Here is a 28,000-nt window from a genome sequence, read left to right as displayed (position 1 = left end):
AGTGAAAATTGTAAGAGAGAAAGCAAGAGAGAGGGGTATTGATTTGTTACCGTTCATTCATCTGGGGATCAGTGTAAACATTTTCTACATGCCAAAGGGAAGGCTGTAACGGGGAGAGGACAAAGAGAAAGCGCTTCTTCAGCCAAACAGAGGCTCCGTCTTAATACAGCCACCAAGATCTCTGCCCTTCCTTCGTCCCTCAGCTTTTTCCTTAAAGCACAATGTATTTTGAGGAAAAAGAAGTCAAAACATTGATGGAGCTATGAACCTACCAAAATCTCAGATGGTGCTGTTAGGTGGTTAGGTAGCCATGTGTGACGGGAGAGAAGACCCAGCTCTGTAACCATAGAAACGACAACAGTGAGGGCCCAACCCAAAAGGCCTGCCCCTCAGCCCTCCCAGAAGAAAATTCATTTTTCAAATACCAATACCCCTACATCCTGGAGTCCAAGGAAATAAATGGCCATAGCATAGCAACGAGTTTAGGCCAGCCACAAACGCTTGTGCAGTTAGGAGTACTCTGACCTTTTCACCCCAGCCTCATTAGACCATCATTTAATGTCATGCATATGCCCGGATGTACATGAATCTAATTGTAACACCGAATTCTGGGAAGGAACATGCGCAGTTAATAGGTTATGTAACAGCCAACTGTCAATCAAAATGACCTCACACACCAATCAGCTAGCACTACCCTTGTAACCACCTAGTTATAAGACACGTCCCCACCTCTATAACGCTACAGCCCTCTCAGGTGTAGCCCGTTTCTCTCTTGAAATGCACTTCAGTAAAACTTTTCTAAACTTCGCTCATCTGTAACTCTACTGTGTCGTCAGAAAGGACTGATGTCCCCCCAGCACCGCTGGGGCAACGAGGAACTTAGATCACCCCCAATTTGAGTTTTTCTCAAATTTCTGTATACAGTATATACAGAATCTCTCAGGGATCTTGCTATTATGCAGATTTTCATTCAGCAGGTCTGGAACCTGTGATTCTGCATTTCTAACAAGACCAGGATACTGCTGACCCACAAACAACACTTGGAGCAGTGAAGACCAAAACCTCTATTATTCAATTGATGAATACTTTCAGTTGTTATACATTTTATTTTTGTACACTGAGATTCAATTAAACTCATAATTCTGCTTATTCGGGTAGACTTATTAGTCTTCCCACCACAAAGATAAACTTGACATCTTTTAACTGTTAGTAGAAAAATGTTAGGAATGGCCATATAAGCCAAAGATAAATCAGCATTCTTGTAAAAGATCTGGAAAGCTAAAGCTTATTGCCTCAATCAATCAAACCAAAAAAAAGTTTCCTGCCTTGTGCACATTAAAATATCAAGGAATAACAAACTTTAAAAAATAAATTTTAGAGATATTTCCAAATCAATTTTGAAACTGAGTCAAGGATTCAACAAACAGATAACCAATAAAAATTTAAAAATTATTTTAAAAAGCATAGGACTCACATTGGAGGCAGTAGCGATTAGGAGGACATGTGCTGGGGCCGGGCTTCTGGAATGCTGGTAATGGTCTGTTGACCAGAATGGAGATTACACGAGTGTATTTATTTTGTGATAATTCATTGCATTTACGATTTTGATTTGTTCCCTTTTCTGTACATATGTATACTTCAAAGCTTTTTAACAATAAGTGTAAAACACTTTTAAAGCATTTAACAGGTTTGAAACAAGTTAGCTGACACTAAATAATGTGGAACAGAAATGATGCCCAGGGCAGCTCACTCACTAGGCATTCTCCAACTGAGTGAGAGTAGACCCGTAAAAACTCTGGCCACCAACAACTAAAGGCAGCAAGGGTCATTTTGGGTATAGATATAAAGGAGTAAATAGTTTGTAGACTCTACTTAAAAATCAGAGTGAAAAACAACATGATGGAGCCCAGCTTTCAGGCGGCACCTGACACACGCTTGACCTGAGTCGGTGGGGTGGAGAGTGGAGGCAGTATTCACCTCAGGCGGGAGAAGATGGTGGTAGAGAATCTCTTAAAAATGGCGCCGAAATCTAAATTCCGGGAGGGCAAACGGGTGCTGTGCATTCATGGGCACCTTCTTTATGAGGCAAAGTGTGTAAAGATTTTCATAAAGGACAAACAAGTTAAATACTTTGCATATTACAGTGGTTGGAATAAAAACTGAGATGCATGTGTTCCGGAAAGCAGAGTACTCAAATACATGGAAACCAATGTGCAGAAACAGAACTTCAAGAAGCCAATCAGGAGCAATATGCAGAGGGGAAGATGAGAGGGGCCGCCCCACGAAAGATGTGTGATCTACAAGAGAAAAATGTTGGAGTCACCCAGAAATGGAAATGGTAGCAATATCAGTGAGATACCTTAGCTTCCTCAGAAGAAAAAGGGCCTAAGTAGGCGCTGATGTTGGAAAGATTCACGAACAGAGTTGATGTTAAAGATTTTTGAAGAATTGAAATCATAGTTTGTTGATGACCGAGAGAGACTTAATTACCAGGCAAAAATAGCTTTTTTATCTTTCTGCCAAGAAGAATATGGATTCGATTGTAGAGGATCATGAGAGATTTTGAGCAAACACAAGTAAGTAGTATGATGTTAATAAAGTTGTGTTAGGAATAAAAGAATATTGGAACGTAACGTAGGGCACTCAGCTAACTCTACAAATTTGAAAAACTCCATTATGCTGAAATCCTCAAAGATTGTCCAGAGGTACCCCTGTCCCAGGTGTACACGGAGCACCAGCCACACCTACTGAGAATTGGAGCATTGTTGGTCTATACACCTCTACATGAGGTGAGTCTTAGTTTATGACTGAACTATCTTCACAATTTCCTGGCAAAGAATTCTGCACCTTTATTTTAGTGCCAGCAATTATGAAGTGGCTCCTCTTAAAAGCAGGTATAATTTACGGTAAATTAAATGCACAGATTTTTAGGAGACAGTTCATTGAATTTGTCAATTGCATACATTTATGTAATGTGTTTATGTAAGGTATCCAATTGACAAATCAGCCCAATCAAGAAGAGAACATTTCCATCACCCCTGAAAGTTGCCTTGTATTCCTTTGCAGTCAATCCAGAAATCCACCAACCCCCTCTCCCCGCAACAGTGGCAGCCTCTGTTATGATTTTTATTTACCACGGCTTGTTTTCACTGTTCTGGAACTTTACATAGATGGTCATACAGTATGTACTCTTGTACATCTGGCTTCTTTTGTTCAACATAAAATTTTTGAAACTCATTTACATTGTTGCATGCTGTATATACCACATTAATTTTTTTCATTCTCCTATTGATGCACAAATGGATTGTTTCCATTCGAGGGCTAATATGGATAAAACTACAATGAACATTCTTGTACAAATCTTTTTCTGGACATATGTTTTAATTCCCCTTGGGCAAATGCATAGGAGTGAAATTATTGAGAGTATATAACATTCAAAGAAACTACCAGGTTTTTTAAGGGGACATACCAGTTTACATTCCCATTATTAATATATGAAGGTTCCAATGGCTATCATCACCAACATCTGGTATTGTTGATCTTTTTAAGTTTAGCCATTCTAGTGTGCGTGCAGTGTTTTCTCATCGTGAATTAAATTTGCATTCATCGATGATGAAATTGAGTAGCTTTTCATGTATTGGCCATTGGCTGTATGTATTATGAATATTTTTTTCCAGTCTATGGCTTGCCTTTTTATTTTGTTTCCACTGCTTTTTGATGGGCAAAGCTTATAATCTTGTCGAAGTTAATTTTATCACTTTTTTTTTAACTTTAGTGTTTTCTGTGTCCTAAGAAATCTTTGCCTACCTCAGAATCACAGAGGTAGTCATCTATGTTTTCTTTTAGAAGCTTTATAGATTCTGCTCTTCTGTTTAATATTAAGATCCATTTCAAATTAATTTTTGTTTATGGAATAAGGTAGAGGTCAAGATTAATATTTTTTTCACATTGTGGTTCAGTTGTTTCAACACCATTTGTTGAAAAGACTTTTCTTTCTCCATTGATACCAATGCTGTGTTTCTAAAAATTTAAATTCAGTTCCTTGGTTGCACTAGCCACATTTCAGTTACTGAAGAGCTACAGGTGGCTTCTGGGCACTATATCAGGGCAGGTAGAAAATACTTGCATATCTCAGAAAGCTTTGTGAGAGCACTGCTTTGTGCCTTATGGGCACAGTGTCTACTAAATATTTTAGTTTCTGTGAAAGGTAATCTAAACCAAATAACAAAGCTTAGGCAAATATAAGGAATCTAAAAATCAATCACTGAATTTGTATGAGGTACCTAGAGTAGTCAAATTCAAAGAGACAAAGTAGAATGGTGGTTACCAGGGGTTTGGGTGAGGGGGAAAGGTGAGTTATTGTGAATGGGTACGGCGTTTCGGTTTTGCAGGAGTTCTGCAGATGAAAAGAGTTTTGGAGATGGATGGTGGTGATGGTTGCAAAACAGTGTAAATATAATGTCAAAGAAATGGTGTTTAGTGCAGGTGAGAAAGCAATCAACGTTACTAATGACTTAATTCTCTCTGGTATATCTGAAGGATGCCTAACAGAGGTACAGAGAAGATATTGGAACCCAGAGCCCACTTAGTTTAATGTCTCTTTCCTGGAGTATTTCCAGTAGACCCACTTCAGCTAGTAGGAAAAGAGAGACAAAGAATTTGAGAGTTATTCTCCTCCTATGTATTATCCACCTATTTGTGTAATATTAAACATTTCATTCATTAGGTAATGGTAACACATGGCAAACCAGTAGCTGGAGCAGTCTGGTTTTTAAATTAAAGTTTCCTACTAAAAAGAAATCTCTAATCACTTGATTTTGACAATTTAGCAGATGATGTTGATCTATATGTATCTATGTGTATATTTCAACACTTGTAAAGCATTGATTCTACTATGTAAATTTAAGAAATGTCAGGGCATGTATGAATACTGAGCTGTGAGGATCTTGTGCTTTTGTACAAGGTCTGTTTCTTTAAATATTTTCATTTAAAACTCTCATTAAAAGCTCTTCTTGGGCCAGATAGTTTTTATTGTCTTATGCATTGTAGGATGTGTAGCAACTTGCCTGACCTCTACCCACTGTATGCCAATATAAAAAACAAACAAAACCTCTTAATAAAAACAATTCCTGAATTTTCAACTGATTTGTGAAAATGAAGTGAAAGGAGCAGTATGAGACTACTTGAAAACACTCATATTAAGAGGCTATGAAAATAATCTGGCTACCCAGGAGACAAAGTGTTGATTTGGTGAGATACCAACCTATCTATTTAAATGCATGATTTGCATATTTGAGGCCATCTATAATGGCTGTTCTTTAGGACCTGATTTTTGTCTAAGACGTCTTAATGAACCTATAGATACCGTTTAGTATTGAAACTATTGTAATACCCTTCAGAACCTTTCAAAAAAAAGCAACATCAAAAACTAGAAGTTTTCTTTGCAGAAATAGCTCATGGTTTCAGTAAAGGGGTGTCTCATTTTTAATAAATTCTACAGTAAAAGCTAAGGATGATTGAATCTTTATGTACTAGGCACGATGTAAGCACTTAATTATTGTTCTAACAAAATATTTATTGAAAGCTTCCTATATCCAATGTAATTTATCTCATTCCATCCAAACACAATCCTATGAATACTATCATTCCCATTTTACAAAGAGGAAAAAGTTCTCACATAATTAATGAATATCACATAATTAATGAATACTTAAACGGGGCTTCTACTCTGGATTTCAAAGACAAAGCTTTAAACCAAGTCGAGAATTAACGCTTTCTGATTCTGTTAAAGCAGTCCACCCGCAAGAAACCTCGCGATATTACTCAAACTACTACTCCCAACATGCAAAGCGGCTTCTGCTGTTCAGTTTACGCCCAGTCTAGAGGGCCCCGGCATGCCTCGGGGCTCGCAAGGCATTCTGGGAGTCGTAGTTCAGGATACCTACCGGTATTGCCAGCGCAGCAGTAGCGGCTCTCGGTTCCTGCCAGCGGGTTCAGTGAGGGCGAGCCGAGGCGGAGAAAGGGCGCGGAACTGGGAGAGGGTGAGTCAGACGCTGTCTATGCCGTAAAGAGAGCGGCACCTTGGCACACGACTCCCTTAGGTAAATGGACTCGTGCGACCATCTCTCCGGAGATACCGTTGTTTTGCGCCAGCGGGAGCCCGGTGAGGAGGAGCCATAGCCGGGTCCTTGCACCCGTTCTCGCCTTCAGCGCCCCGCCGCCATCTCCACCATGCAGTCCCGGGAAGACGCTCCGCGCTCTCGCCGCCTCGCCAGCCCCCGGGGCGGGAGGCGGCCCAAGAGAATTTCCAAGCCCTCGGTGTCGGCCTTTTTCACGGGCCCCGAGGAGCTGAAGGACACGGCCCACTCTGCAGCGCTGCTGGCACAGCTCAAGTCCTTCTACGACGCGCGGCTGCTGTGCGATGTGACCATCGAGGTGGTGACGCCTGGCAGCGGGCCTGGCACGGGCCGCCTTTTTTCCTGCAACCGTAACGTGCTGGCTGCCGCGTGTCCCTACTTCAAGAGCATGTTCACCGGCGGCATGTACGAGAGCCAGCAGGCGAACGTGACCATGCACGACGTGGATGCCGAGTCCTTCGAGGTGCTGGTCGAATACTGCTACACGGGTCGCGTTTCGCTTAGTGAGGCCAACGTGCAGCGCCTTTACGCGGCGTCCGACATGCTGCAGCTCGAGTACGTGCGGGAGGCCTGTGCCTCCTTCCTGGCCCGCCGCCTTGACCTGGCCAACTGCACCGCCATCCTCAAGTTCGCCGACGCCTTCGACCATCACAAGCTGCGATCACAAGCGCAGTCCTTCATAGCCCACAACTTCAAGCAGCTCAGCCGGATGGGTTCGATTCGGGAGGAAACTCTGGCAGATCTGACCTTGGCCCAGCTACTGGCCGTGCTGCGCCTGGACAGTCTAGACATCGAGAGTGAGCAAACAGTGTGTCATGTGGCCGTGCAGTGGTTGGAGGCGGCTCCCAAGGAGCGGGGTCCCAGCGCTGCCGAAGTCTTCAAGTGCGTCCGCTGGGCACACTTCAGCGATGAAGATCAGGATTACCTGGAAGGGCTGTTGACCAAACCCATCGTGAAGAAGTACTGTCTGGACCTGATTGAAGGGGCCCTGCAGATGCGATATGGTGACATGCTGTACAAGTCTCTGGTGCCAAAGCCAGAGTGCAGCAGCAGCTCTGTTGTGTCCGCAGCGGAAAATCCACCCCAGAGGCTGGGTGTGTGTGCCAAGGAAATGGTGGTTTTCTTTGGACATCCCAGAGATCCCTTTCTCTGCTATGACCCATACTCAGGGGACATTTACACAATGCCCTCACCTTTGACTAGCTTGGCTCACACGAAGACTGTCACCTCCTCAGCAGTCTGTGTCTCTCCCGACCACGACATCTATCTCGCTGCCCAGCCCAGGAAAGACCTCTGGGTGTATAAACCAGCGCAGAACAGTTGGCAGCAGCTGGCAGATCGCTTGCTCTGCCGCGAGGGCATGGATGTGGCATACCTCAATGGCTACATTTACATCTTGGGTGGGCGAGACCCTATCACCGGCGTTAAACTGAAGGAAGTGGAATGCTACAGTGTTCAGAGGAACCAGTGGGCACTGGTGGCTCCTGTACCCCACTCTTTTTATTCCTTCGAACTAATAGTGGTTCAGAACTACCTTTATGCTGTGAACAGTAAGCGCATGCTCTGCTACGATCCTAGCCACAATATGTGGTTGAACTGTGCTTCTCTTAAACGTAGTGACTTTCAGGAAGCCTGTGTCTTCAATGATGAGATCTATTGTATCTGTGACATCCCGGTCATGAAGGTCTACAACCCAGCCAGGGGAGAATGGCGGAGAATTAGTAATATTCCTTTGGACTCGGAGACTCACAACTATCAGATTGTCAATCATGGCCAAAAGTTGCTCCTCATCACTTCTACCACTCCGCAATGGAAAAAGAACCGAGTGACCGTGTATGAATATGATACTAGGGAAGACTTGTGGATTAATATAGGTACCATGTTAGGTCTTTTGCAGTTTGACTCTGGCTTTATTTGCCTCTGTGCTCGTGTTTATCCTTCTTGCCTTGAACCTGGTCAGAGTTTCATCACCGAGGAAGATGATGCACGGAGTGAGTCTAGTACCGAATGGGACTTAGATGGATTCAGTGAGCTAGACTCTGAGTCGGGAAGTTCAAGTTCTTTTTCCGATGATGAAGTCTGGGTGCAGGTAGCGCCTCAACGAAATGCACAGGATCAGCAGGGTTCTTTGTAAACATTTTGGAACACTAAGATGTTTCTACTGCTATGGAATGTATCTTAAACTGATACCCTTTCCTTTTCCTGAAAAAAAAAAAATGGTGATTAGAACAGCAGATTTGGTTTAGAAAGAGTAATGTTTGAATTACTTATGTAATGGTACAAAATTAAAACAGTCCATGAAATCAACCTATATAATAATTTACTGTGCTAAAAGTCAAGATTAAAATATGCAAAAAATGAACTTTATCATTAATTAGAATGTTTGGTGGTTTTTTCGTTGTTCAAGTACTTGTTGCACCCGTGGATTGTTTTGGTTAGTTACACTCTTTATATTTTGGTTCTCTAGTCTTCTGTTAACTTTTTAATTCTATTTAGTACCATAAGGAATTTTACTTTGTCGTGATAGAAATTTTGACTAGAAACTGTTGGTAGGGTTTTGAAGGTATTTATATTTTCCTTCAGAATAATGGAAATAGATGTTCCAAATCTTAGTTTTTAGTATTCTAAGTTATAGTTTGTTAAAATTTGGTTTATTTTTCCCTTTTGCAAAGGAAAAGAATTGAACGTATAAAGGTTATTACATAGCGATTTCATCTTGATACAGTGCAGAATAGTCTTAAGAGCTCACAGAAAGTAAAAAATCAAGATTCCATTGTTTTAAAAGAAATTTAGCTTCTAATTTTGGAATATAGAATGTATATTTGCTAAAGTGACCATTTTTCTATCTCAAAAACATTCTAGTAGTGTCGCCAGTTATTTAAACACCCTTCTAAACCAAAAAATATATAGGTATCTCGATTCGTAAGTTCATATTTTCTTCTGTACCTGATATAGGCTTCACTGAATCAGAGCAACAATCCTTTTTTTTCACTGGACATGTGATTGAGTAATATAAATTTTTATCCGTTGGTCATGCCTTGTCTTAAAAAGTTTATATGCTTTCATAAAATATTTTGGCTATATAGTTTTGGTGTTTGTCTTAGAGTATTCTTCAGTAGAAAGTGATTTATTCTTTACTGTTTTGTGAGGTAATATTAGTTTTGAAAATATGTATAAGCTAAAAACAGTATTTTATTGAAATGAGTAGGTATTGTGTCTATCAACTATAAAATGAGTTGCTAACAGAAAACTTTAAAACTTTAAGCTGTGTATAGAACTGTTTTGTGTAGCATTGAAATATTCTGTCAGTTTTGTAAGTTACTATAAATGATTATCAGCTTGAAGGTATTTTTGTATTAAAAGTTGACAGTTAAAGAACATAAGTGGATGATGGCATTTGGGGCCAATAGTGAAAGTATATTTCCTCTAAAATATTTCCCTAAGCAGTGGTGTACATGATTATTTTATTAGGGTATTCCTGTCTGTTCTGTGTTTCTCTGTGAACCATGCTCCAGTCTTTGTTTTTTTCGTTTTGTTTTGGGTTTTTTGTTTGTTTGTTTTGTATCATCATAATGTAAGGGAAAGTCCAGAAATAGAAACTAAATTACACAAATATGACATTGTTAAATGCAAGAACATTGGTGTTTAACCTTTTGAGGGTTTGTAAATACATGATTGTCGTAATACCTATACATGATAAATGGTGTGCATATACAGATGCTTTTGGTCTATGAATTTTCCTAGACACACTTAGAATTATCTTGAATCTTCATTCAACAACATGCTTATTCCTCTTCTTTGTTTATTCTCTAGTGACCAAATGCTAACATTTCTTATGCCCTGGCAGAGTGCTGAGGAGTGTGCTCTGGGATGTGGAACTGGATTTTAAATGAAAAAGAGAGAAAGGGATGAAAACAAAACAAACACGCACAAATAATGTTTTCTCAGCCATTTGGCCATTTGAAGAGTCCACAAGACATTCCTATTTAACATTATTTCTAGTGAAACAAAGCATGCTTTAGTGGTCAAAGGCTAACTTTTGTTCCATTTAATATCAGGGATGGTATTAAGCACTGCTCTTAACATGAAAAGCTAGCTCTCAATAGTGGTATTTTTTGGCCAACTTTTTTTCACCATTAACTTCTTGTTGATAGCTTTTTGTTCTGTAAGGTTGAAATGCTTACCTCAGTGAGATTATCCATCTGCAGAATTAAGGTAGGCAACCGACTGATAGAAGACATTCTCTGAATTGGCATTCTCAACCTTTAAGTTAGGTGTAAGCTAATTAGTAGTAATAACTTGGTTTACAAAGAGATTTTCCTGGGAAGGATTTTGGTTTCCTGATATGTTTGCGAATTAGGGAATGATGTTAATCATTATTTCAAAGATAAGTGATCTGTACATGGTTAGTTACAAATAAAACTGGCACTAGAACCCAGGCCTTCTGATCTCTTAATTTAGCGTTTGTGCTGAATGTATGAAACTCATTTATGCAGTGAGTGACACAACCAGCGGTGTTGAAATCCCTTCCTGACAGGAAAGCACCTTGATCTCAGTTGGCACATCTTTTAACAAATGCACAATGTGTCATTTTCAGGACTACTCTGTAAGATTTACAATGACCTTAATTATTTTTTGTATCCGTGTAGTCTGAAAAGTTCAGAGAACCCAAATTATTTTAATACTTAAAACATTCAAACAGTAAAGTGGCATTGGTGTTTTCAAAAGGGAAAAATAAAAGAGTAATTTAGCAAATAACTTGTTTAATTCAGGTTTAGAATTAAATTTGTTATAGTTTGCTATTCACTGCTCATTAAACTAGAAACCGGTGCTTTGCCTGATGTCATTTTTACCAATTTGTACCGAAATGAGGAAAAAAATGTAAAACATGATGAATGAGTTGTAAACTAAAATTATTTAATTGAATTTGTTTTAATGTTCGAACATTGGAAATACAAAAAGTTTGCAGCTCTATGTTAGTCCCTTTAAACTTTAAATAAAATTTACTTGCCTTTGAAATCCTACCATGATAACCAGAATGTAGACTTTTACAGTCCACTTTAGATTTGAACTCTTGGAATCATTTTATGTTGCGTGCTTTTTTAAAGTTCATGGCCTTTTTATTGGAAAAAAATAAAAAGATTAGCATTTACAACTTGGAATTGGACATACATTGTAATTTCTTGAACAGTAGTGTTGATGGTTGTTCTGAAGTTCACAGCCACTGCCTACCTCTGCTGGCTCCAAGTCAGAGGTTTTAAAAACAGAGTCCAAAGATGCTCCCTTCGTAAAAGTTTCTTTTAAAAAATTTGTATGAACAGTAACAGCCTGACACTCATTTCATTGCAGTACAGTGCAAACGACACTAAACCAACACGTGGGCATGCCACCAGGGTGTGTTACCGTTACCACAGGTTGGGGCACACGGAAGTAGAAGGGGACCATCCTGTTAGTGGGGCTACATCTAGACAGTTCATTCTACTTATACACACATCCTGAGGTAAACCAATTTTAACAGTGTTTGCTTTCAGCAAACCAGCTATGACGATGTATGCTAACAAGCAACTAGGACCCATTTGAATAGGTTTTGAATTTGTTTTTTCATATTTTATTTCTAATGCAAATGCCTGACTGTGCTCAGTTGTCAAGCTGCGTGCATGAAAAACGGGCCAGCCCAAACTGTGTTAATCGTTAGCAGATGGAACTACAAGGAGTCCACTAAGGGCTTCCTCATCATTAAGGTAGTGTATTTGTATTGTAAAACTGATGTGTAGCTTGGTCTTGAGGACACAGGACTACCAATCAATACGTGAAGATTTTTCTTGTGTGTGGACAGAAGGTACTTTCAATATTCAGTTTTGCTATATAGAAACAATGAGTAAACAATCTTTTTTATTTTTGCAGGTGGTAAGTAAAAGATACAGTTTGATTCTTCTAGAGGGGGACAAAAGAGTTGAAAGTAGGTCTTCTTTTGTAGTCATCATCTGTGTGAATTCTGCATAGTTGGCTTGTCCGTCTCCAATATCTCCTTCTCTGATCATTTCATCTTCTTCATCTGTTAGTTTTTCTCCTAAGTTTGTCATGACGTGAGGTAGTTCGGTGACACTGGTATCCTCGTCAAAGGCTCGGAACGCCTTATGGATTTCTTCTTCACTGTACCTTTTATTTTTCTAACCATCGTAGTCAAAAATTCTGAGCAGTCAGTGGTGCCATTACCGTACAGCATCCACTTCATCGGTCATATCTTGCAGGTCGGCTTCCGTTGGGCTCTGACCCAGTGACCTCATGGCAGTTCCAAGTTCCTTTGTTGTGATGGTGCCATCGTCATCGGTGTCAAACAAGGAGAAAGCTTCCTTGAATTCAGCTATCTGTTCTTCAGTCAGATTAAAATGAATGAGCCATGGTGCCAGTGAAGGGTGCACGAGCAGAGGGGAGGAGGGCGGCTGCACCAGTGCAGCGGTGGTGACGGTGGTGGTGTCTCTGCTGATGCCGCCAAGGCACTGTGTGTGCTGAGGGCTCTCAGCTGTTTTACTTGGCTTCTGTCCTCTCATCAGATCTCTCTCAGAGCTTAAAATCTTCAACACCCTTTCATCACTACAAGTTTAAGAAATATTCATTATAGCAAATATGTTGAACGTGAAAGTATCAGGAGGCAAAATTATAGAAAATGTGACTACCAATCTTAAGAGAATTAATCGATAAGCTACTTTTAGAACCATCAAGGTAGTTAAAGTATATACAAACCAGTTGTTTTTTATTGAAGAGAAAAAAGAAGACAATGTTCACAGAAGTTGCCAAGTCTTAGAGGACCAGACAGGCCATAGGTTTTGTGCCCTTTCCTCGGCTCTGGGCTGTTTGGTCACCCAGATGTGTTCCATCAGCTCCTGTTCCTTGCTTCTTTAACCTTGTGGGCTAAACATGGTCCAAGACCAGAAAGTGTAGGGAACACATAGTGTCACATACCATGGCCTCCTATTTTTGACACATTTTCTCAGAAACCAGCCTGCTCTGGGCAGTCACCTCTCTCTAGTGGAATGAACCTTTTATATTCTCACCTCCCAAGCAATCTTAGCTGCTTGTAACCACCGTATCTTAATCAGGAATATTCTGCAGAGCAAACTATTCCTTAATTCTGGGAAAACTAGGAAATAATAACAGCTCCTCAAGGCGCAGTCTGATCCAGCGTCTCAATGACCTCATGGCTTTCTTTGTACAGAGATACCATGGGGCAATGTTTTCCTCTCACTCTATATGTTAGTTAGGATCCAGGTGTGGTTGTGCAAAGGGAAGTTGTGTACATCGTTTCCAGTCAGGTGACATTGGCCAGATCTTAACTACATGGCCACACCCCGCTGCAAGGGTGCTTGGGAGAGGCAACCTTTATTCTAGGTCAACATGTATCTAGCAAAAACTCAGGGGTTCCTTCTTGTAGAATGCCGAGGAAGGATATGGTATAAATACCAATCTCTACTATACTACCTGGCTGGATTTTATCAAGTGGCAGCTGAAATGATTGCCAGAACTCCCAAGACCCAGTCTAGAAAACCCAGAAAAAGGCAATATTTTCTGATACCTCTGTCAGATAATTCCAAAGGGGCCTAGGACTCTGCATAACCAAGTCTGATCACTTGTTATAGATGAAGTTGGGGGGTGAAAGTTTTGAAGAAGACAGGTAAGAAAATAACCCCAGTAAAGGGTTATAGTTCCTACTGTGACAGACGACAGAGACGGCTGAGTTCCAAAGATGGGAATGTTCAGGTTATAGCATGTATTTTGTTTTGACCTAATCCTAGGATGTGAGGGAAAGCTTGGGATGGGAACAAGCTGGCAAAGTCGGTAAGCATCACATCTTGAAGGCTTTGTATGCCATGTCAAGGAGTTAATTTTTTTTTTTTTGCAAAGAATGTGAATTCATTGAGAATTTTTAAGTAGGAACTTGACAATCGAATATGTTTTATTGAGCCTCTTTGCCTGGATGCATTGACAGTGTAAGACTATGGGGGAAAGAATAGTTCAAAGAATGCTGTTACAGTCCAGACAGCGAGAGGATGTGGTTCTCAGTAGGAGCAGTAGCTGTGGCCTTGACGAGGAAGGGACAGACATAAGAGGGGTTAAAGAGACTGAGCTAGACCTATGATTGTATGTTTGGGGATGAGGGAGTCAACTGTAGAGTTTGTAAGAAAGGAAAGACTCTAGGCTATTTCCCAAGTTTCTTGCTTGGATATTGTATTAAGGTAGAGGCCAAACTTTTATACCAGGGAAAACATAAGATATGAACTTGTTTTTCTCCATTCCGTCCATAAGTGAGCAGTCAACTGCTGGCGAGGTGGTTCTGCCTGATGAGGTTGTTCATAAAGCTAGGTTCCTTCACTGTTTTCCCCCAACTTCTAGTGAGTTGTCTTCATCTTCATGGGCAAAGCACCGTCACCAGAAGTGTATTTATGTCGCAGCATGCAGGAAAGGGGAAAGAGGAAATGGAGGACAAAATTTGCTTTTCAGAGGACTTTACATCACTTTTGCCATTTCTTCACTGGGGAGAACTTAATCATATCACCACATCCAGCTGCCAGTTCGACTGAGAACTATTTATGTGGGTAGCTATGTGCCCAGCTAAAATTCCAGGGGCTCTATTACTAAATAGATTGATAGACATATGTTTTAACGTAAAAGCGTCCAGGCTTCCTGTGTTCAAGTGCAAACAATTCACAACACCACATAGGCTTTATTGCTATGATGGTCATTTCAAAACTCACACATCTTACACCCCAACTGCTCTATTACTGAAAGAGAAAAGAGGAGAATGGGCGATTACCAGTCTCTGTCACAGTTGAACAAGTGAATAATGCTGTTATTCAGTAAATATGAGAATATAGGCATCAGATCAGAATTCGAGACACTAGTTGATGCACTTGTTGTCCCATGTCACACCCTTTTGGCCTCTGATCTCAGCTGCTGCTATGGCAGACCCCTACCCCTCCCACCATGGTAATAGGCAACTTTGCTTTTCTTACTCAGGGCTTTCTCTGAAGGATCATTCTTTTGGGCAATACTCTTGCAAGCACAGCACAGGAGTTTAAAGGGGGAGGTTAATGCCTTCCCTCTACAGTAGTCCTTAAGGAATGAAGATTGGGCATTGGTAGATACAGAACTCAACATCCCAACTTTAAGGAAGGGACAATTCTGAAACACATTCTATATGAGTCCACAGAGGGTATCTGCTGGATTGAACCCTAGTCTCCTACAACAGTAGTCAACTCAGTAATGCATCTTCTCTGTATCGCTTTCGGGGTATGGCCAAACAAGTCACATCACAGAAACTTGATCTGGCAGTTAGAAGGTCATTGGTGGTATTTTGCAAAGAAGTTTCAATCTGAACATTTGCATGGGGGCAGAAGCCTGCAAGAATGGATTAGAAGGAGTAAGATGAAGCTTTAGTTAACCACATGCCAAATATGGGTTTACTCAGCCTCTAGGCAAATTCTGGCCTCATAGTCCTTCTTGTAACATGAAAACAAAAAATAGGTTGCCAGGAATGTTAAGCCTGAACTTAATGAAGCCATTGGAATGACTTTCCATTTTACAGGAAAGACAGCAGCCAGAAGGACAAATTAAACACACCACGAAGAAGCAATCAGCCCAATCCAGAATGTGGGGCATCCAACAGGATGACTGGCACAAGGTCAGCAGTAGTTTATCTCCCTCATATGGTTGGATATGAAAAAGTAGAAACAGCAAGCGTGGGCCATCCTTTGGAAGGGAAGGGGCAGTCCCTAGTGAAGGAGAGAATATCTAGGTTGTGTTTTTAGTTGCTATGGATCTTAAACACTTTACTAGGCTTGGGCAAAAAACCATTTATTAGAGAGAATAATGAGGGGCCTGGGACTGCAAGTTTAAGGGAAGGGCGGGGATGGATCAAAGCACAAGTGGCAGGATTATACCTGAACAGGAGCCAGGACCCGTCTTTTTCCAAACCTGGAGGAAGAAGGGGAGGGTTGTATAGATAGAAGATGAATTTCTAGGTCTGGTTTTGGACTTCGGGTAGCTTATACTTCTAATCTTAATTCTTTCTTTGAATTAGGGTACAAGGTTTTCTGCTGAAAGAAAAGGAGCAGCTTGGGGAAGGATGCTTGAGAGGGGGAACCAACTAACTGGTAAGCTTCGTGAGAGCAGGAGAGATAGGATTACTTCATATTTATATCATAATACCAAGCAAAGTGCCTTGAACAGAGTTAAAAAAACATTTAAGACAGGAAGCATTATTGTATAATAGAACTGCACACATCCTGGATCTAAATGACATAAGATATATATTACTAAAATTTCTATTTTAAAAATAATCCTTAAATGGCTTGAATTTCTGTGTATTGATCACTAGAGAATTCTTAATTTTTTTGTCCATTAGAATCATAGACTCTTAGAACCCAGTTTTCTTATTTAAACCCAAAGAACTTTAAGTAATATACCAACAGCCACACTCCTGGTTATTAGTAAAATCAGATTTAGAATGGTGTTTCCAGTCTCTAAATCAGGGCACTTTCTAGTACACCCTCTGCCTTCTGCATATCATTTATGACGAAATCTACATCATTTTTTCAATGTGTACACCATGTCAAACATTAGACTTGGAAAGTAAAGTTGCTACTGTTCTTCTTGAGATTTATTTGGTCCTCCAACCTAGTGATGCAACTTAGGGCACCGAGTCTGGAATTTCTGCACTGCCTACTAAGAACTCTCAATAAAGAGAGGCCCAGACTTGAAGCAAAGTCATCATAGTACAACTGAAAAAGGAAATTAAAATTTTCTTTTACTTTAAAATAAAACCCAGGAAAACCTCCACGATCAAAGTATGTTTTCGTACATTAAAATGTATAGTATCATTTTTTTGTATTATATTATGCTTGTATTTTTAGTATTATATTAGGTATTTACACCATTTGTATTTTCAGTATTATATTTTGACAATTTCGGTTCAGATAAAGTAATCTCAATCAGAGCATTGAGCTAATTTAATAAATATCAAATTGTAACTTATATTTACAGTCATGATATTAAATGTCAAGCTAATATTAAGTAATACTTTCTCTGATATTACCTCTGTTCTGTGTACTCACTGAATACCAGTTGAATGTAGATTTGAGGAGTAATAAAATGGCCTATAAATTTGAATTAAATTGTAAAGTATTGTAGTTCTAATTTAAAGATATGGTTATGTTATATTTTATTTCAAAATGCAATATAAACTTACCAAAAGTCTGTGCACTTTTATTATCAAGAAGTTTTGAACTATAGACAGAATTAACCTTAAAGTTGCCATATGATGTAATGCTTGAAGTCTCCGAAATGTCAAAGATTCTTTATATAGTCAGCTCCTGATTTTCTAGGAACTCGGATCCTTTTTTTACTCCTATGTCGTCTGGCTCTGTGAATGTTTAAGAGAAGTGAACTGGAATAAGCCAACCGTATTGCTTATCAGGAGATTCAGAAAATTTGAAGAAAGGTGAGACGCAACCTAGTGGTTAAAATGATTCCTGCAAGAAAAGGGTCCTCTTCATTTTGCTGCATGTGATTATCCAGTTTTCCCAACCCCATTTGATGAAGAGAATATCCTCATTCAGTGTTCATTGGGTTCCTTGTAAAATATTAGCTGACCATATATGTGGGGGCTTATTTCTGGGCTCTCTATTCTGTTCCATTGATTTGTATGCCTGTTTTTATGTCAATACCATACTGTTTTAATTACTGTAGTCTTATAATATAGTTTGAAATCAGGAAGTGTGCTTACACTATTTCACAAAATTTAACCAGAAATGGATTAAATACTTAAACATAAGACCCGATATCATAAAACTCGTAGAAGAAAACATAGGAAAGACACTCGTTGACACTGGCCCTGGCAATGATATTTTTGGATATGACACCAAAAGCACAAGCAACAAAAGCAAAAATCAACAAGTAGACCACATCAAACTAAAAAGCTTCTGTATAACAAGAGAAATAATTAACAAAATGAAAAGTCAACCTATGAAATGGGAGAAAATATTTGCAAGCCATATATCTGATAAGGGGTTAATAACCAAAATATATCAAGAACTCTTACAACTCAATAACAGAAAAAACAAGCAATCCAATTGAAAAATGGGCTGAGGAACTGAACAGACATTTTCCCAAAGAAGACATCCAAATGGCCAACAGATAACAATTCTTGGTAAGGATATTGGTAGGATTGTAAATTTGTGCTGCCACTATGGAAAACAGTGTGAAGATTCCTCAAGAAATTAAAAAGAAGCAGTAATATAATGACTATGTGTAGAGCCAGAGAGAAGAAAGAATAATCAGGGGGATCATTTCATAAACTATATCAATGTTTAACCAATGTACTGTATAATTGAAACATAATAAAAAAAATTTAATGAAATTAAAAAGAAACAACTAACAAAATGAAAAGGCAACCTACGGAATGGGAGAAAAAAATTACAAGCCATATTTCTGATCAGGGGTTAATATCCAAAAATATGTCAAGAACTCCTACAACTCAATAACAGAAAACAAGAAATCCAATTTTAAAAATGGGCCGAGGAACTGAATAAACATTTCTCCCAAGAGGACATACAGATGACATATGAAAAGTTGCTCAATGTCATTAATCATCAAAGAAATGCAAATTAAAACCACAATGAGATATTACCTCATACCCTCAGAATGGCTATCATCAATAAATCAGAAAACGACAAATGTTGGCGAGGATGTGGAGAAAAGGGAACACTCGTGCACTGTTGTGGAATTGCACATTGATGCAGCCACTATGGAAAACAGTTTGGAGGTTCCTCGAAAAATTAAAAGATAGAACTACATTATGACCCAGCAATTCCACTTCTGGGTATTTATCCGAAGAAATCCAAAACACTAATTCGAAAAGATATATGCATCCGTATGTTCATTGCTGTGTTATTTATAATAGAGCCAAGATGTGGAAGCAACCTAAGTGTCCATCAGTAGATAACTGGAAAAGGAAGAGGCAGTACAATTGTATAATGGAATATTACCCAGCCATAAAAAAGAATAAAATATTGCCATTTGCAAGAACATGGATGGACCCAGAGGGTATCATGGTAAGTGAAATAAGTCAGACAGAGAAAGACAAATACCACATGATCTCACCTATATGTGGAATCTAAAGAACAAAATAAATGAAAAACGAAACAAACAGATGCATAGATACAGAGAACGAACTGATGGTTGCCAGATAGGAGGGGGTTTGGGGGGCTGAGTGAAAAGAGTGAAGAGATTCAGTGTAAACTGGTAGTTATAAAATGGTCATGGGGATTTAAAGTACAGCATAGGGAACATAGTAATATTGTAAGAATTATGTATAATGCTAGGTGGGTACTGGACTTATCAGAGAAATCACTTTGTAAATTATATAAATGTTTCACAACTATGTTGTACACCTGAAACCAATATAATATTGACTGTCAGATGTAATTGAAAATAAGAAAAAGAGCCAAATCTCTCCCCAACTTTACAGACTTGAAATTCAACAGCTTCACAACTACCTATGGTAGCTACGAAAAATAGCAGTTTAGCAGCCACTGGAGGGACGGAATGGACTTGGAGCTCCCCAAAAGCCTTATTCCCAGAGGACTGTCAGCAGCTGACCTGTCTGACAGCGCACTTAAAAGCTCAATTATCAGGACTTGTCTTTACTTGACCTATTTCAGAATACATTCCATGAAAACCACTTGATATAAAGGGCATTTGTGAGAAGAGAGAGAAGAGAAGAGAAGAGAAGAGAGAATGGAGGGGAGGGGAGGGAAGGGAGGAGGAAGAAAGAAGAGTAGAGGAGAAGTGAGGGGGAAAATAGAAAAGAAAAGGAAATGAAAGCAAAGAAAAGAGAATAAAGAAAAAGAAAAGAATCAGTGGCATAACAAAAGAAACAATAGATAAATTGGACTTAAAATTTAACTTTTGTGCTTCATATGATGTCATCAGTAAAATGAAAAGACGACCCACACAAAGGGAGAGGATACTGGTAAATTCTATATCTGCTAAGGAACTTGTGTATAGAATATGTAAAAAACTCATATAATTCAATAATAAAAATATAAATAACCCACTTGACAATGGAAAAAAGGTTTGTACATTTTCCAAAGAAGGTACACAAATGGTCATCGAACACATGAAAAAATACTCCACATCAATAGTCATTAGAGAAATACAAATCAAAATCACAATAAGATACAACTTCACACCCACCTGGATTACTATATTCAAAAAGAAAACAAAATAAAAAACACTACCACCACCAACAAAAAAGAAACCCTGGAAAATAACAGATGTTGGCAACGATATAGAAAAACTGAAACCTTCATGCCCTGCTGGTGGGGATGTAAAAAGGAACGGTTGCTTTGGAAAACAGTTTGCAGTTCCTCAAAACATTAAACAGTTACCACATGACCCAACAATGTCATTCTTAGGTATATACTCAAGAGAATTGAAACCATACGTCCAGAAAAAACCTGGTACGCAAATGTTCATAGCAGCATTATACATAACTAACAAAAAAATAGAAAAAAAATGTCCATCACTTGATAAATGGATGAAAAACTGTCAGCATCAGTGCAATGAAATATAATTTGGCAATAAAAAAAAAAAGAATAGAGTTCTGATATGTTCTACAACATGGACAAACCTTGAAACATGATTGAAGTGAAAGAAGCCAAGCAGAAAAGGACACATATTGTATGATTCCATTTATATGAAATATCCGGAATAGGCAAACCCACAGGGACAGTAGATGGATTAGTGGTTACCAAGAACTGGGGGGCTGGGCACATGGAGGGCTAGGAGAAAATGGATAGTGACTTCTTACAGATATGGAGTTTCTTTGAGGGGCAATGAAAATGTTTTAGAATTAATGGTGATTGTTGTACAACTATCTAAATAGTTTGCTTTGAAATAATACTCATTTAAAAAAACATGAACAACTCTTATTTTCATGTTGAATCCACCCAATTTGAGGGAGATTCAAGCCAAAATAATAATAATACTTCAGTTAGCAGTTGTGTTTTTAAAATTACTTTTATTAATAAAGAATATAAGACTCTATTCTTTATTCCTTTACTTTACTAAAGCTCATATACTCTTAAAGTCAAAATTAATGATATGTCCACGTTCTACCTATGATCTATACTAGAACAGCCATTCTCTGCTTTGTCCAGTATAGGGGCCCATTGTTTTATTTCCTGTAGGGCCTTTCTCACATGCTGGAATTTTTTTGGGGGGGGATAAATTTTTATTAGTAATAAATCTGAGTATGGTAAAAGACTGTACCACAAACTTACTTCTCATAAAATTCTGCTCCTTCCCTGCCACTATCATTATATTTTATAATCACAGTAATTACCTTTGACCTGTGATGAAAGCTGTCGTGTACTTTCAAACATCAAGCAGCAGCGGAGCCATAAATTGCTAGTCCCTTTCTCCTCTAATGATCCCCATGCTGAAATTATTTAGTGTATAGACTTATTTACTTCTTATTATGTCTCCCCACTAGAATGTGCACTCTATTATAAGAGGACCCATGTCTATCTTTTTCACCAGTTCCTAGGATAGTCCAGATGTGGAGTCAGTGCTCATGAAAGAAGTAAATGAATGTATTTGGTGCTTGTTTGCATTTATATGACAAACACCAGCATTTATAGATCTCATCATTTAGTGAGTTACCTATCTTTGAAGGAGAGCTATTATTGTGCCATTTTTTTTTTCTGGTTGGTATAGCAACCCACTGGTCTCCAGAGCTACGAGTTAATTCTGTTGTACTTGTTTTCCCGGAAGACCACGGTATTTTCAATTATGAAATAATGATGTTATTACAAGTCACATTTCTAACACTATAATAGGGTACTGAGAGGTTTTCTCTTTATTGTTTACAAAGATGGCAGAGAATTGGAAAGAGAACAAACCTGTTTAAACCAATAAATGCTAGGAAAAACAAAACAAAACAGTATGACACACATCTCCCCAACTAATCCTTTCACATTTCCTCCAAGTTCTCCACCTTTCCAGAAACACCTGTGAATTTGGTTGGGTTCTCTCTCCAAGTCGTTATGAAAGTTTTGGAAGATAATTGTTACAAAACAAACTCTAAAGAGCTCTGTTACACCCTAAATATTTTCTCTATTTCTCCTTGTTGCTTGTCTAAAATCTCATATTAAATTAGCAATAGATAATAGTCTTACAAAACCTGAGATTTTCTCTGAAAAGTTCTAATATAAGATACTTCTCTATTGTCCCTTTCTGCCTCACATTTTAGGGAAAGGAACTGAGAAAGGTTTTATGAAACTGGGTTAATCATCATAGAAATACTCATTATTATCAGTTCATTAAGACATGGTTTATCTGGGCCATTCAACCAACCATGAATATAGTTTTTGAAAGGCAGAGTCTATTTTCTAATAATGGATTTTTATTATTTTTCCTTCTGTAGGTTTTGGTCACATGTACTAGGGAGAGTCAGACACCACCCAATAGGTCCCATAATAAATACTTCGCCACACCCTTCCTCTGTGTAGTTCTGAATGCTTTTATCATATATAGGGTTGTAATACCCACCAGCAAACAATCCCATTATCTTATCTAAAAGAAGCCACATTGCAATCAGCTTACCTCTTGGGCTCTGACATTTTAGAAGCAGTAACTGCTTCAGTACATTCGGCTGTCTTCAATAATCTGCAGTGGAGAAGGTGTCAGGAGGACAAAGAGAAACACAAGAAGGAGTGCAGATTTCAGTGTCAGAAACCCTGGGGTATTTTGCTTTATACTTTCTATCAAGATTGCATTTTAGGATTTCTATTTTAAGTTGAGCTGAGCAGAGTACTTAATCCTTCAATATTTACATATTACAACCACAAGATAAAGAGGATGAGATTACGTTCAATATTTCACTGAGCTTATAACAAAAATCATATAATTGCTCCATCTCCAAATTTATGAAATTCATCATAAATATATCAAAAATGATGTCCTCTTCTGTGCCCTCTGCACATTCCCATTTCATAAAAATTAACAATATTTAGACAACCAAATCATTGATACATGGTTAAAGATATAATGATGATAGGTTAAAGACTTAGTAGTACACGGAAGTCAGAAACATATGCAAGTACCCCCTCCAAAACACATACAGAATTGGAAATTGGAATATATATGATGACCTTCAAAGAACTGAACTATAAAGAAAGTAAGTAATCAGAGAAGCTATGCAAATTAAAGAGGCAAAATAGATCCCTCTCCACAAATTTACTATTAATCTGATTAAGGAAATGATGTAGCTACAGAAATAATATGGAGGAAAATGGTAAAAGAATGTGCCAACCAGAGGGATGAAGGAGGAGTCCCAGCATGGAAGCCTAGGAAAGACTTGGCCATGTCATCCTGAGCATTGTAGGTCCAGCTCTATTCAAAGAAACTCCATTTGGTTCTATCCCTATAGTGAAGGTAAATGCACACTGCCTTCCCGGAGGTCATTAAAATCATCCAACTTACTCTGTAAACTCTGAATCCAAGTCCATGAAACAACTTCTGACAGTAATTCATCTCACAAAGATTGGGCCACAAGAATATGTGCTGATCAGGAATCACCCGAATCTATCCAAACTATCTGAAAGTTGTATTTTCTAATTATAAAGTTAACATATCAGTATAATGACTTTTGTATATTTGATAGGAATCGTTTGGTTAATCTGATTCATTACTCAAACCCAACCACATCAAGATATGGTAATAACTGAATGTCCAAACTTCTGAAGCAGAGAATTAGATGAGAATTAGAATTAGATAGCGACTCTATCAGGCAGTCGTTGCAAGATCTGTGCAGCTGGACATCTGATCCTCTCCTGAGAAAACCTTCTATTGGAGTGGGCCAGTTTCCATATTTACTGATAGACAGATATCTAGATTTAGCTGTCTCAAAGGCTAAACATCCAATCTAATTTTGCATAGGATTCAGTGCTTATTTAAAAGAATAAAAAGACTACTGGAAGACTAATATGAAGTTCTTACACATATGTAAAGCAAAATACCTTGTAAAGTATAGACAAAATGTTAAACGTACGATTATAGGTATCAGTCATACTAAGAACCAAGAAAAATCACAACTCGAATAAAAAAAGACCATCAACTGATGACAACATAGATGAATCAGATGTTGGAATTATCTCACAAAGACTTTAAAGCAGCTTTTTAAATGCTTCAGTAATTTATTATAAATTTTCTAGAAACAACTGAAAAAATAGAAAATCTCAGCAAAGAGATTGAAATTATAAAAAAAGAACTAAATGGACATTATAAAATTTAAAAACACAATAACAGAAATAAAATAACTGCTGTACAACCCAATTGTAGAATGGAGATGACAGATACATCGATGTCCTTCAATAAAGATCAATAGAATTCACCCAATCTGAAAAACAGAGGCAAATAAACTAGGGAAAAATGAACAGAGCCTCCGGAACCTGTAGGACAAAAACAAAATAGCCAACATTTGTATCCCATGAGTCCCATGAGGGGAGAAAGAATGTCAGACTGAAAGAACATTTGGAGAAAGAGTTGCTGAAAAGTTCTCAAAATTTTTTTTTTTTTTTTTTTGAAATACACAAACCTACAGATTCAAGAAACTGAGCAACCTCCAAATGGATAAACCTAAACACATCATAATTAAACTTCTTTAAACTAGGACAAAGAAAAAATATTGGAAAAAAGTCAGAGGGAAATACATTACCTGTAGGACAAGAACAATTTGAATAACTGTATTTCTCATCTGAAACTAGCAGATCTATCCTTAAAGACTGAAAAGGAAATGATAAAAGAAAGTATCTTGTAGTATAAAGAAGGAAGAAAGGACAACAGAAAGAACATAAATATGAGTACATACAAAAGTATGTTTTATTAATCATACAATGGTATATTTTATAAATCATGACTTTTTATAAATCATGTTTGATGACTGAAACAAAAATAATAACAGCATCTCATAATCAAGATGATGATATTAAATAAAAAGAATGTAAGGGAACCTAAGTAGAAGTGAGGTTTCCACACTTAACTCAAAATGGTGAAATGTTGATTATAGGAGACTGTGATAAGTCACAGAAGTATATTTTAAAATCAAAGCAACCACTAAAAGCCATATAAAAAAATGCACTCAGAAATACTACAAGTAAATACAGTTGAATCTCCCAGAATGTTCAAGTAACCCACAGAAAGGCAAGAAAAGGTAAAAAGAGAAACAAAAACCAGAGGAAACAAAGATAAAATAATGGGAAACTGAAATGCTAGCGTATCAGTAATCACCTTTACAGCAAATGGTCTAAATATACCAATCAAAACAAAGAGATAACCAGAATGGACTAAAAAAATGACCCATCACATGTTGTTCACAAGAAACTCACTTTAAATTCAATGATATGACTAGGTTAAGATAAAAGGACAGAAAAAGATATACTATGAAAATGTTAATTTTTAAAACCCAGGAATGTCTATGTTAATATCTGAAACAGTAGACTTCAGAGCAAAGGAAATTACTAAAGTAGAGATGAAAAATGTGAGACATTAAATATAAATAAGATCGATGGACTAGGGAGACATAATGATCTTAAATGTGTATGCGCCAAACAACAGAGCCTTAAAATACAAGATGCAAAAACTTGTAGGGCTGAAAGGAAACAGAGACAACTCCACAGTTATCACTGGGTAATTCAACATGACCTCTCAGCAACTGATATAATTACTAGATGGAAAATTAACAAGGACATAGAAGATTTAAACAACACAACCAGTAATGGAGTGACACATCAATCCACCCAATAATAACAGAATACACATTTCATTTGCCCATGGAACATTCACCAAGATATACCATATCCTGTACATAAAATAAACCTGAACAAATGCAAAATAATTGAAATCACACAGTGTATGTTTTTTGTTCATATTGGAATTAAACTTGAAATCAATAATAGAGTGACAATAAGAAAACATCTAAACACACAAAATTAAACAACATAATTTAAAATAAGCCATGCATCAAAGAGGAAATCTCAAAGCATATTTTAAAATAGAATTGACTGAAAATGAAAATATAACATATCAAAATATGTTAGATGCAGCTAAAGCATTGTTGAGAGTGAAATTTGCAACACTAATGCACACATTAGATATGACAAAAAGACTCAAGTAAATAATCTAAATTCCTACCTTAAGGCACTAGAAAAAGAAGACAATACAAAAGGTTAGAGCAGTAATTAATACAATTGAAAATAAGAAAAAAACAAATCAATGAAAAAAGACTGATTTCTTTTTAAAAATCAATAAAATTGACAAACTTATAGTAGGACTGACAAAAATTAAAATGGAGAAAACTTATATTACCAATATGAGAAATGAAAGATGGGATATCACTATATATTCTGCATCTACTAAAACATCGCACTCATAAACGACAACTTAAAAGTAATGGACTCCCTTTTAAAAACCACAAACTACCAAGTAACCAAGATGAAATAGGTTATCTCCATAGCCTAAGAACCAGTAGAGAAATTGAAATTATTTAAATAACTCCCCCTCAAAAGTAATTTCCAGTTCCAGCTGGTTTTACTGGAAAATTCTACCAAACATTTAAAGAGGAATTAACACCAATTTTACACAGTTGCTTCTGGAGGGGAACACTTCCCAATTCATTTTTGAGGCCAGTATCACTCTGATATCAAAACCAGACAAAGCCAGTACAAAAATAAAACTACAGACCACTATCTCCCATGCATACAGATGCAGAACCCCTCAACAAGATATTAGCAAAGTGAATACAACAATGTAATTATGCACTGGTGACCAAGTGGGATTTATTCCAGGTATGCAAGTCCAGTTCAAAATTTGAAAAATCAATCAATGTAATTTGCTAGATCAAATAAAAATCATATGTTCATATCAATTGATGCAGAAAAAGCATTTGACAAATTCTAACACCTATTCATGATTTAAAAAAAAAACAGCTCTCAGGAGTTTCATCTTTGAAATGGCAGAGTGGGGAGCGCCAAGAATCTCAGTGCTTCCACTGAAGCAACCGATAAGTTGGCAAAAACTGACAGAACCAACCTTTTTTGGAATTCTGGAATTTCATCGAAATTTTACAGGAACCAGGGGAGTGCTTAATGAAGAAACAGACTGAAATTTTAGTAAGAAAACATTGTGTTCTTGCTTGCCCACCTATCACACCCATTCCCCAGCTAAGTGGTGGTGATGGGGATGGCAGCCTGAAGTCCTTGTGCACTTAGCTGGTGCTAGGGGGGCAATGTAGAACTTGTTCTCAAAAAATTGTAATTATATATTTTGGCCTGCCTGGTAATCAGTATAAAGGCTGACCTTTGTTTTATCCCTATTAGGCCGGAGTAGTTTTCCAGGAGAATATAACAAAAGCATTTAAAGGCATATATCACCTACAGCCACCTGGGTCAAGAGATAGCAATGGTAGCAAAGCCTGGGAAGACCCAAAGCCTAGGAAGGAGGAGGCTATAGAGGAAGATCTTGGGGTGAATAAGAGCTTTGAAGGGCTACTGCAAATACCAGGGAGTAGAGAATATAACACATATGTCGAGGACCAGATGCTTGCTAAGAAAATATTTGAGATGACCATTGGCTTTCACCTCTGGCTGATTCTGAGCTTCACAAAGCAAGAGGAAAAGGCTAAGGTAGAGTTGGAGGCACTTGGTTGAAAGAGTACCCTAGCTTAGAGTCAGTCTGCAAAGATCAGGTGAGTATTGTTGTTTTTTTTTTTCCTTTGGCATGAGGAGTTTAAGGAGATCTCTGTC

General features: G+C 37.9%; 1 protein-coding gene and 2 pseudogenes across 1 annotated transcript; 2 read left to right on the top strand and 1 right to left on the bottom strand.

The window, feature by feature from the left end:
• Positions 1 to 24: 24 nt before the first annotated feature.
• LOC120614366 (mortality factor 4-like protein 1) lies at positions 25 to 3,919 on the top strand (annotated as a pseudogene).
• A 2,014-nt stretch (positions 3,920 to 5,933) lies between these two features.
• Positions 5,934 to 10,571, top strand: KBTBD7 (kelch repeat and BTB domain containing 7). The gene has a single exon (XM_039877180.1). It carries the CDS (start codon positions 6,232 to 6,234, stop codon positions 8,269 to 8,271), a length of 2,040 nt encoding a protein of 679 aa, XP_039733114.1. The 5' UTR covers positions 5,934 to 6,231; the 3' UTR covers positions 8,272 to 10,571.
• A 721-nt stretch (positions 10,572 to 11,292) lies between these two features.
• LOC120614367 (calmodulin-1-like) lies at positions 11,293 to 22,879 on the bottom strand (annotated as a pseudogene).
• Between the last annotated feature and the right edge of the window lie 5,121 nt (positions 22,880 to 28,000).

Source organism: Pteropus medius, unplaced genomic scaffold (assembly GCF_902729225.1).
Source record: "Pteropus medius unplaced genomic scaffold, Ma_sr-lr_union100, whole genome shotgun sequence".
NCBI lineage: Eukaryota > Metazoa > Chordata > Mammalia > Chiroptera > Pteropodidae > Pteropus > Pteropus medius.
This window is presented reverse-complemented; position numbering and strand designations above follow the sequence as displayed.

Bases quoted from the DNA above. Each gene is read 5' to 3' on its own strand.
- KBTBD7 (XM_039877180.1), top strand. From the start codon at position 6,232: ATGCAGTCCCGGGAAGACGCTCCGCGCTCTCGCCGCCTCGCCAGCCCC.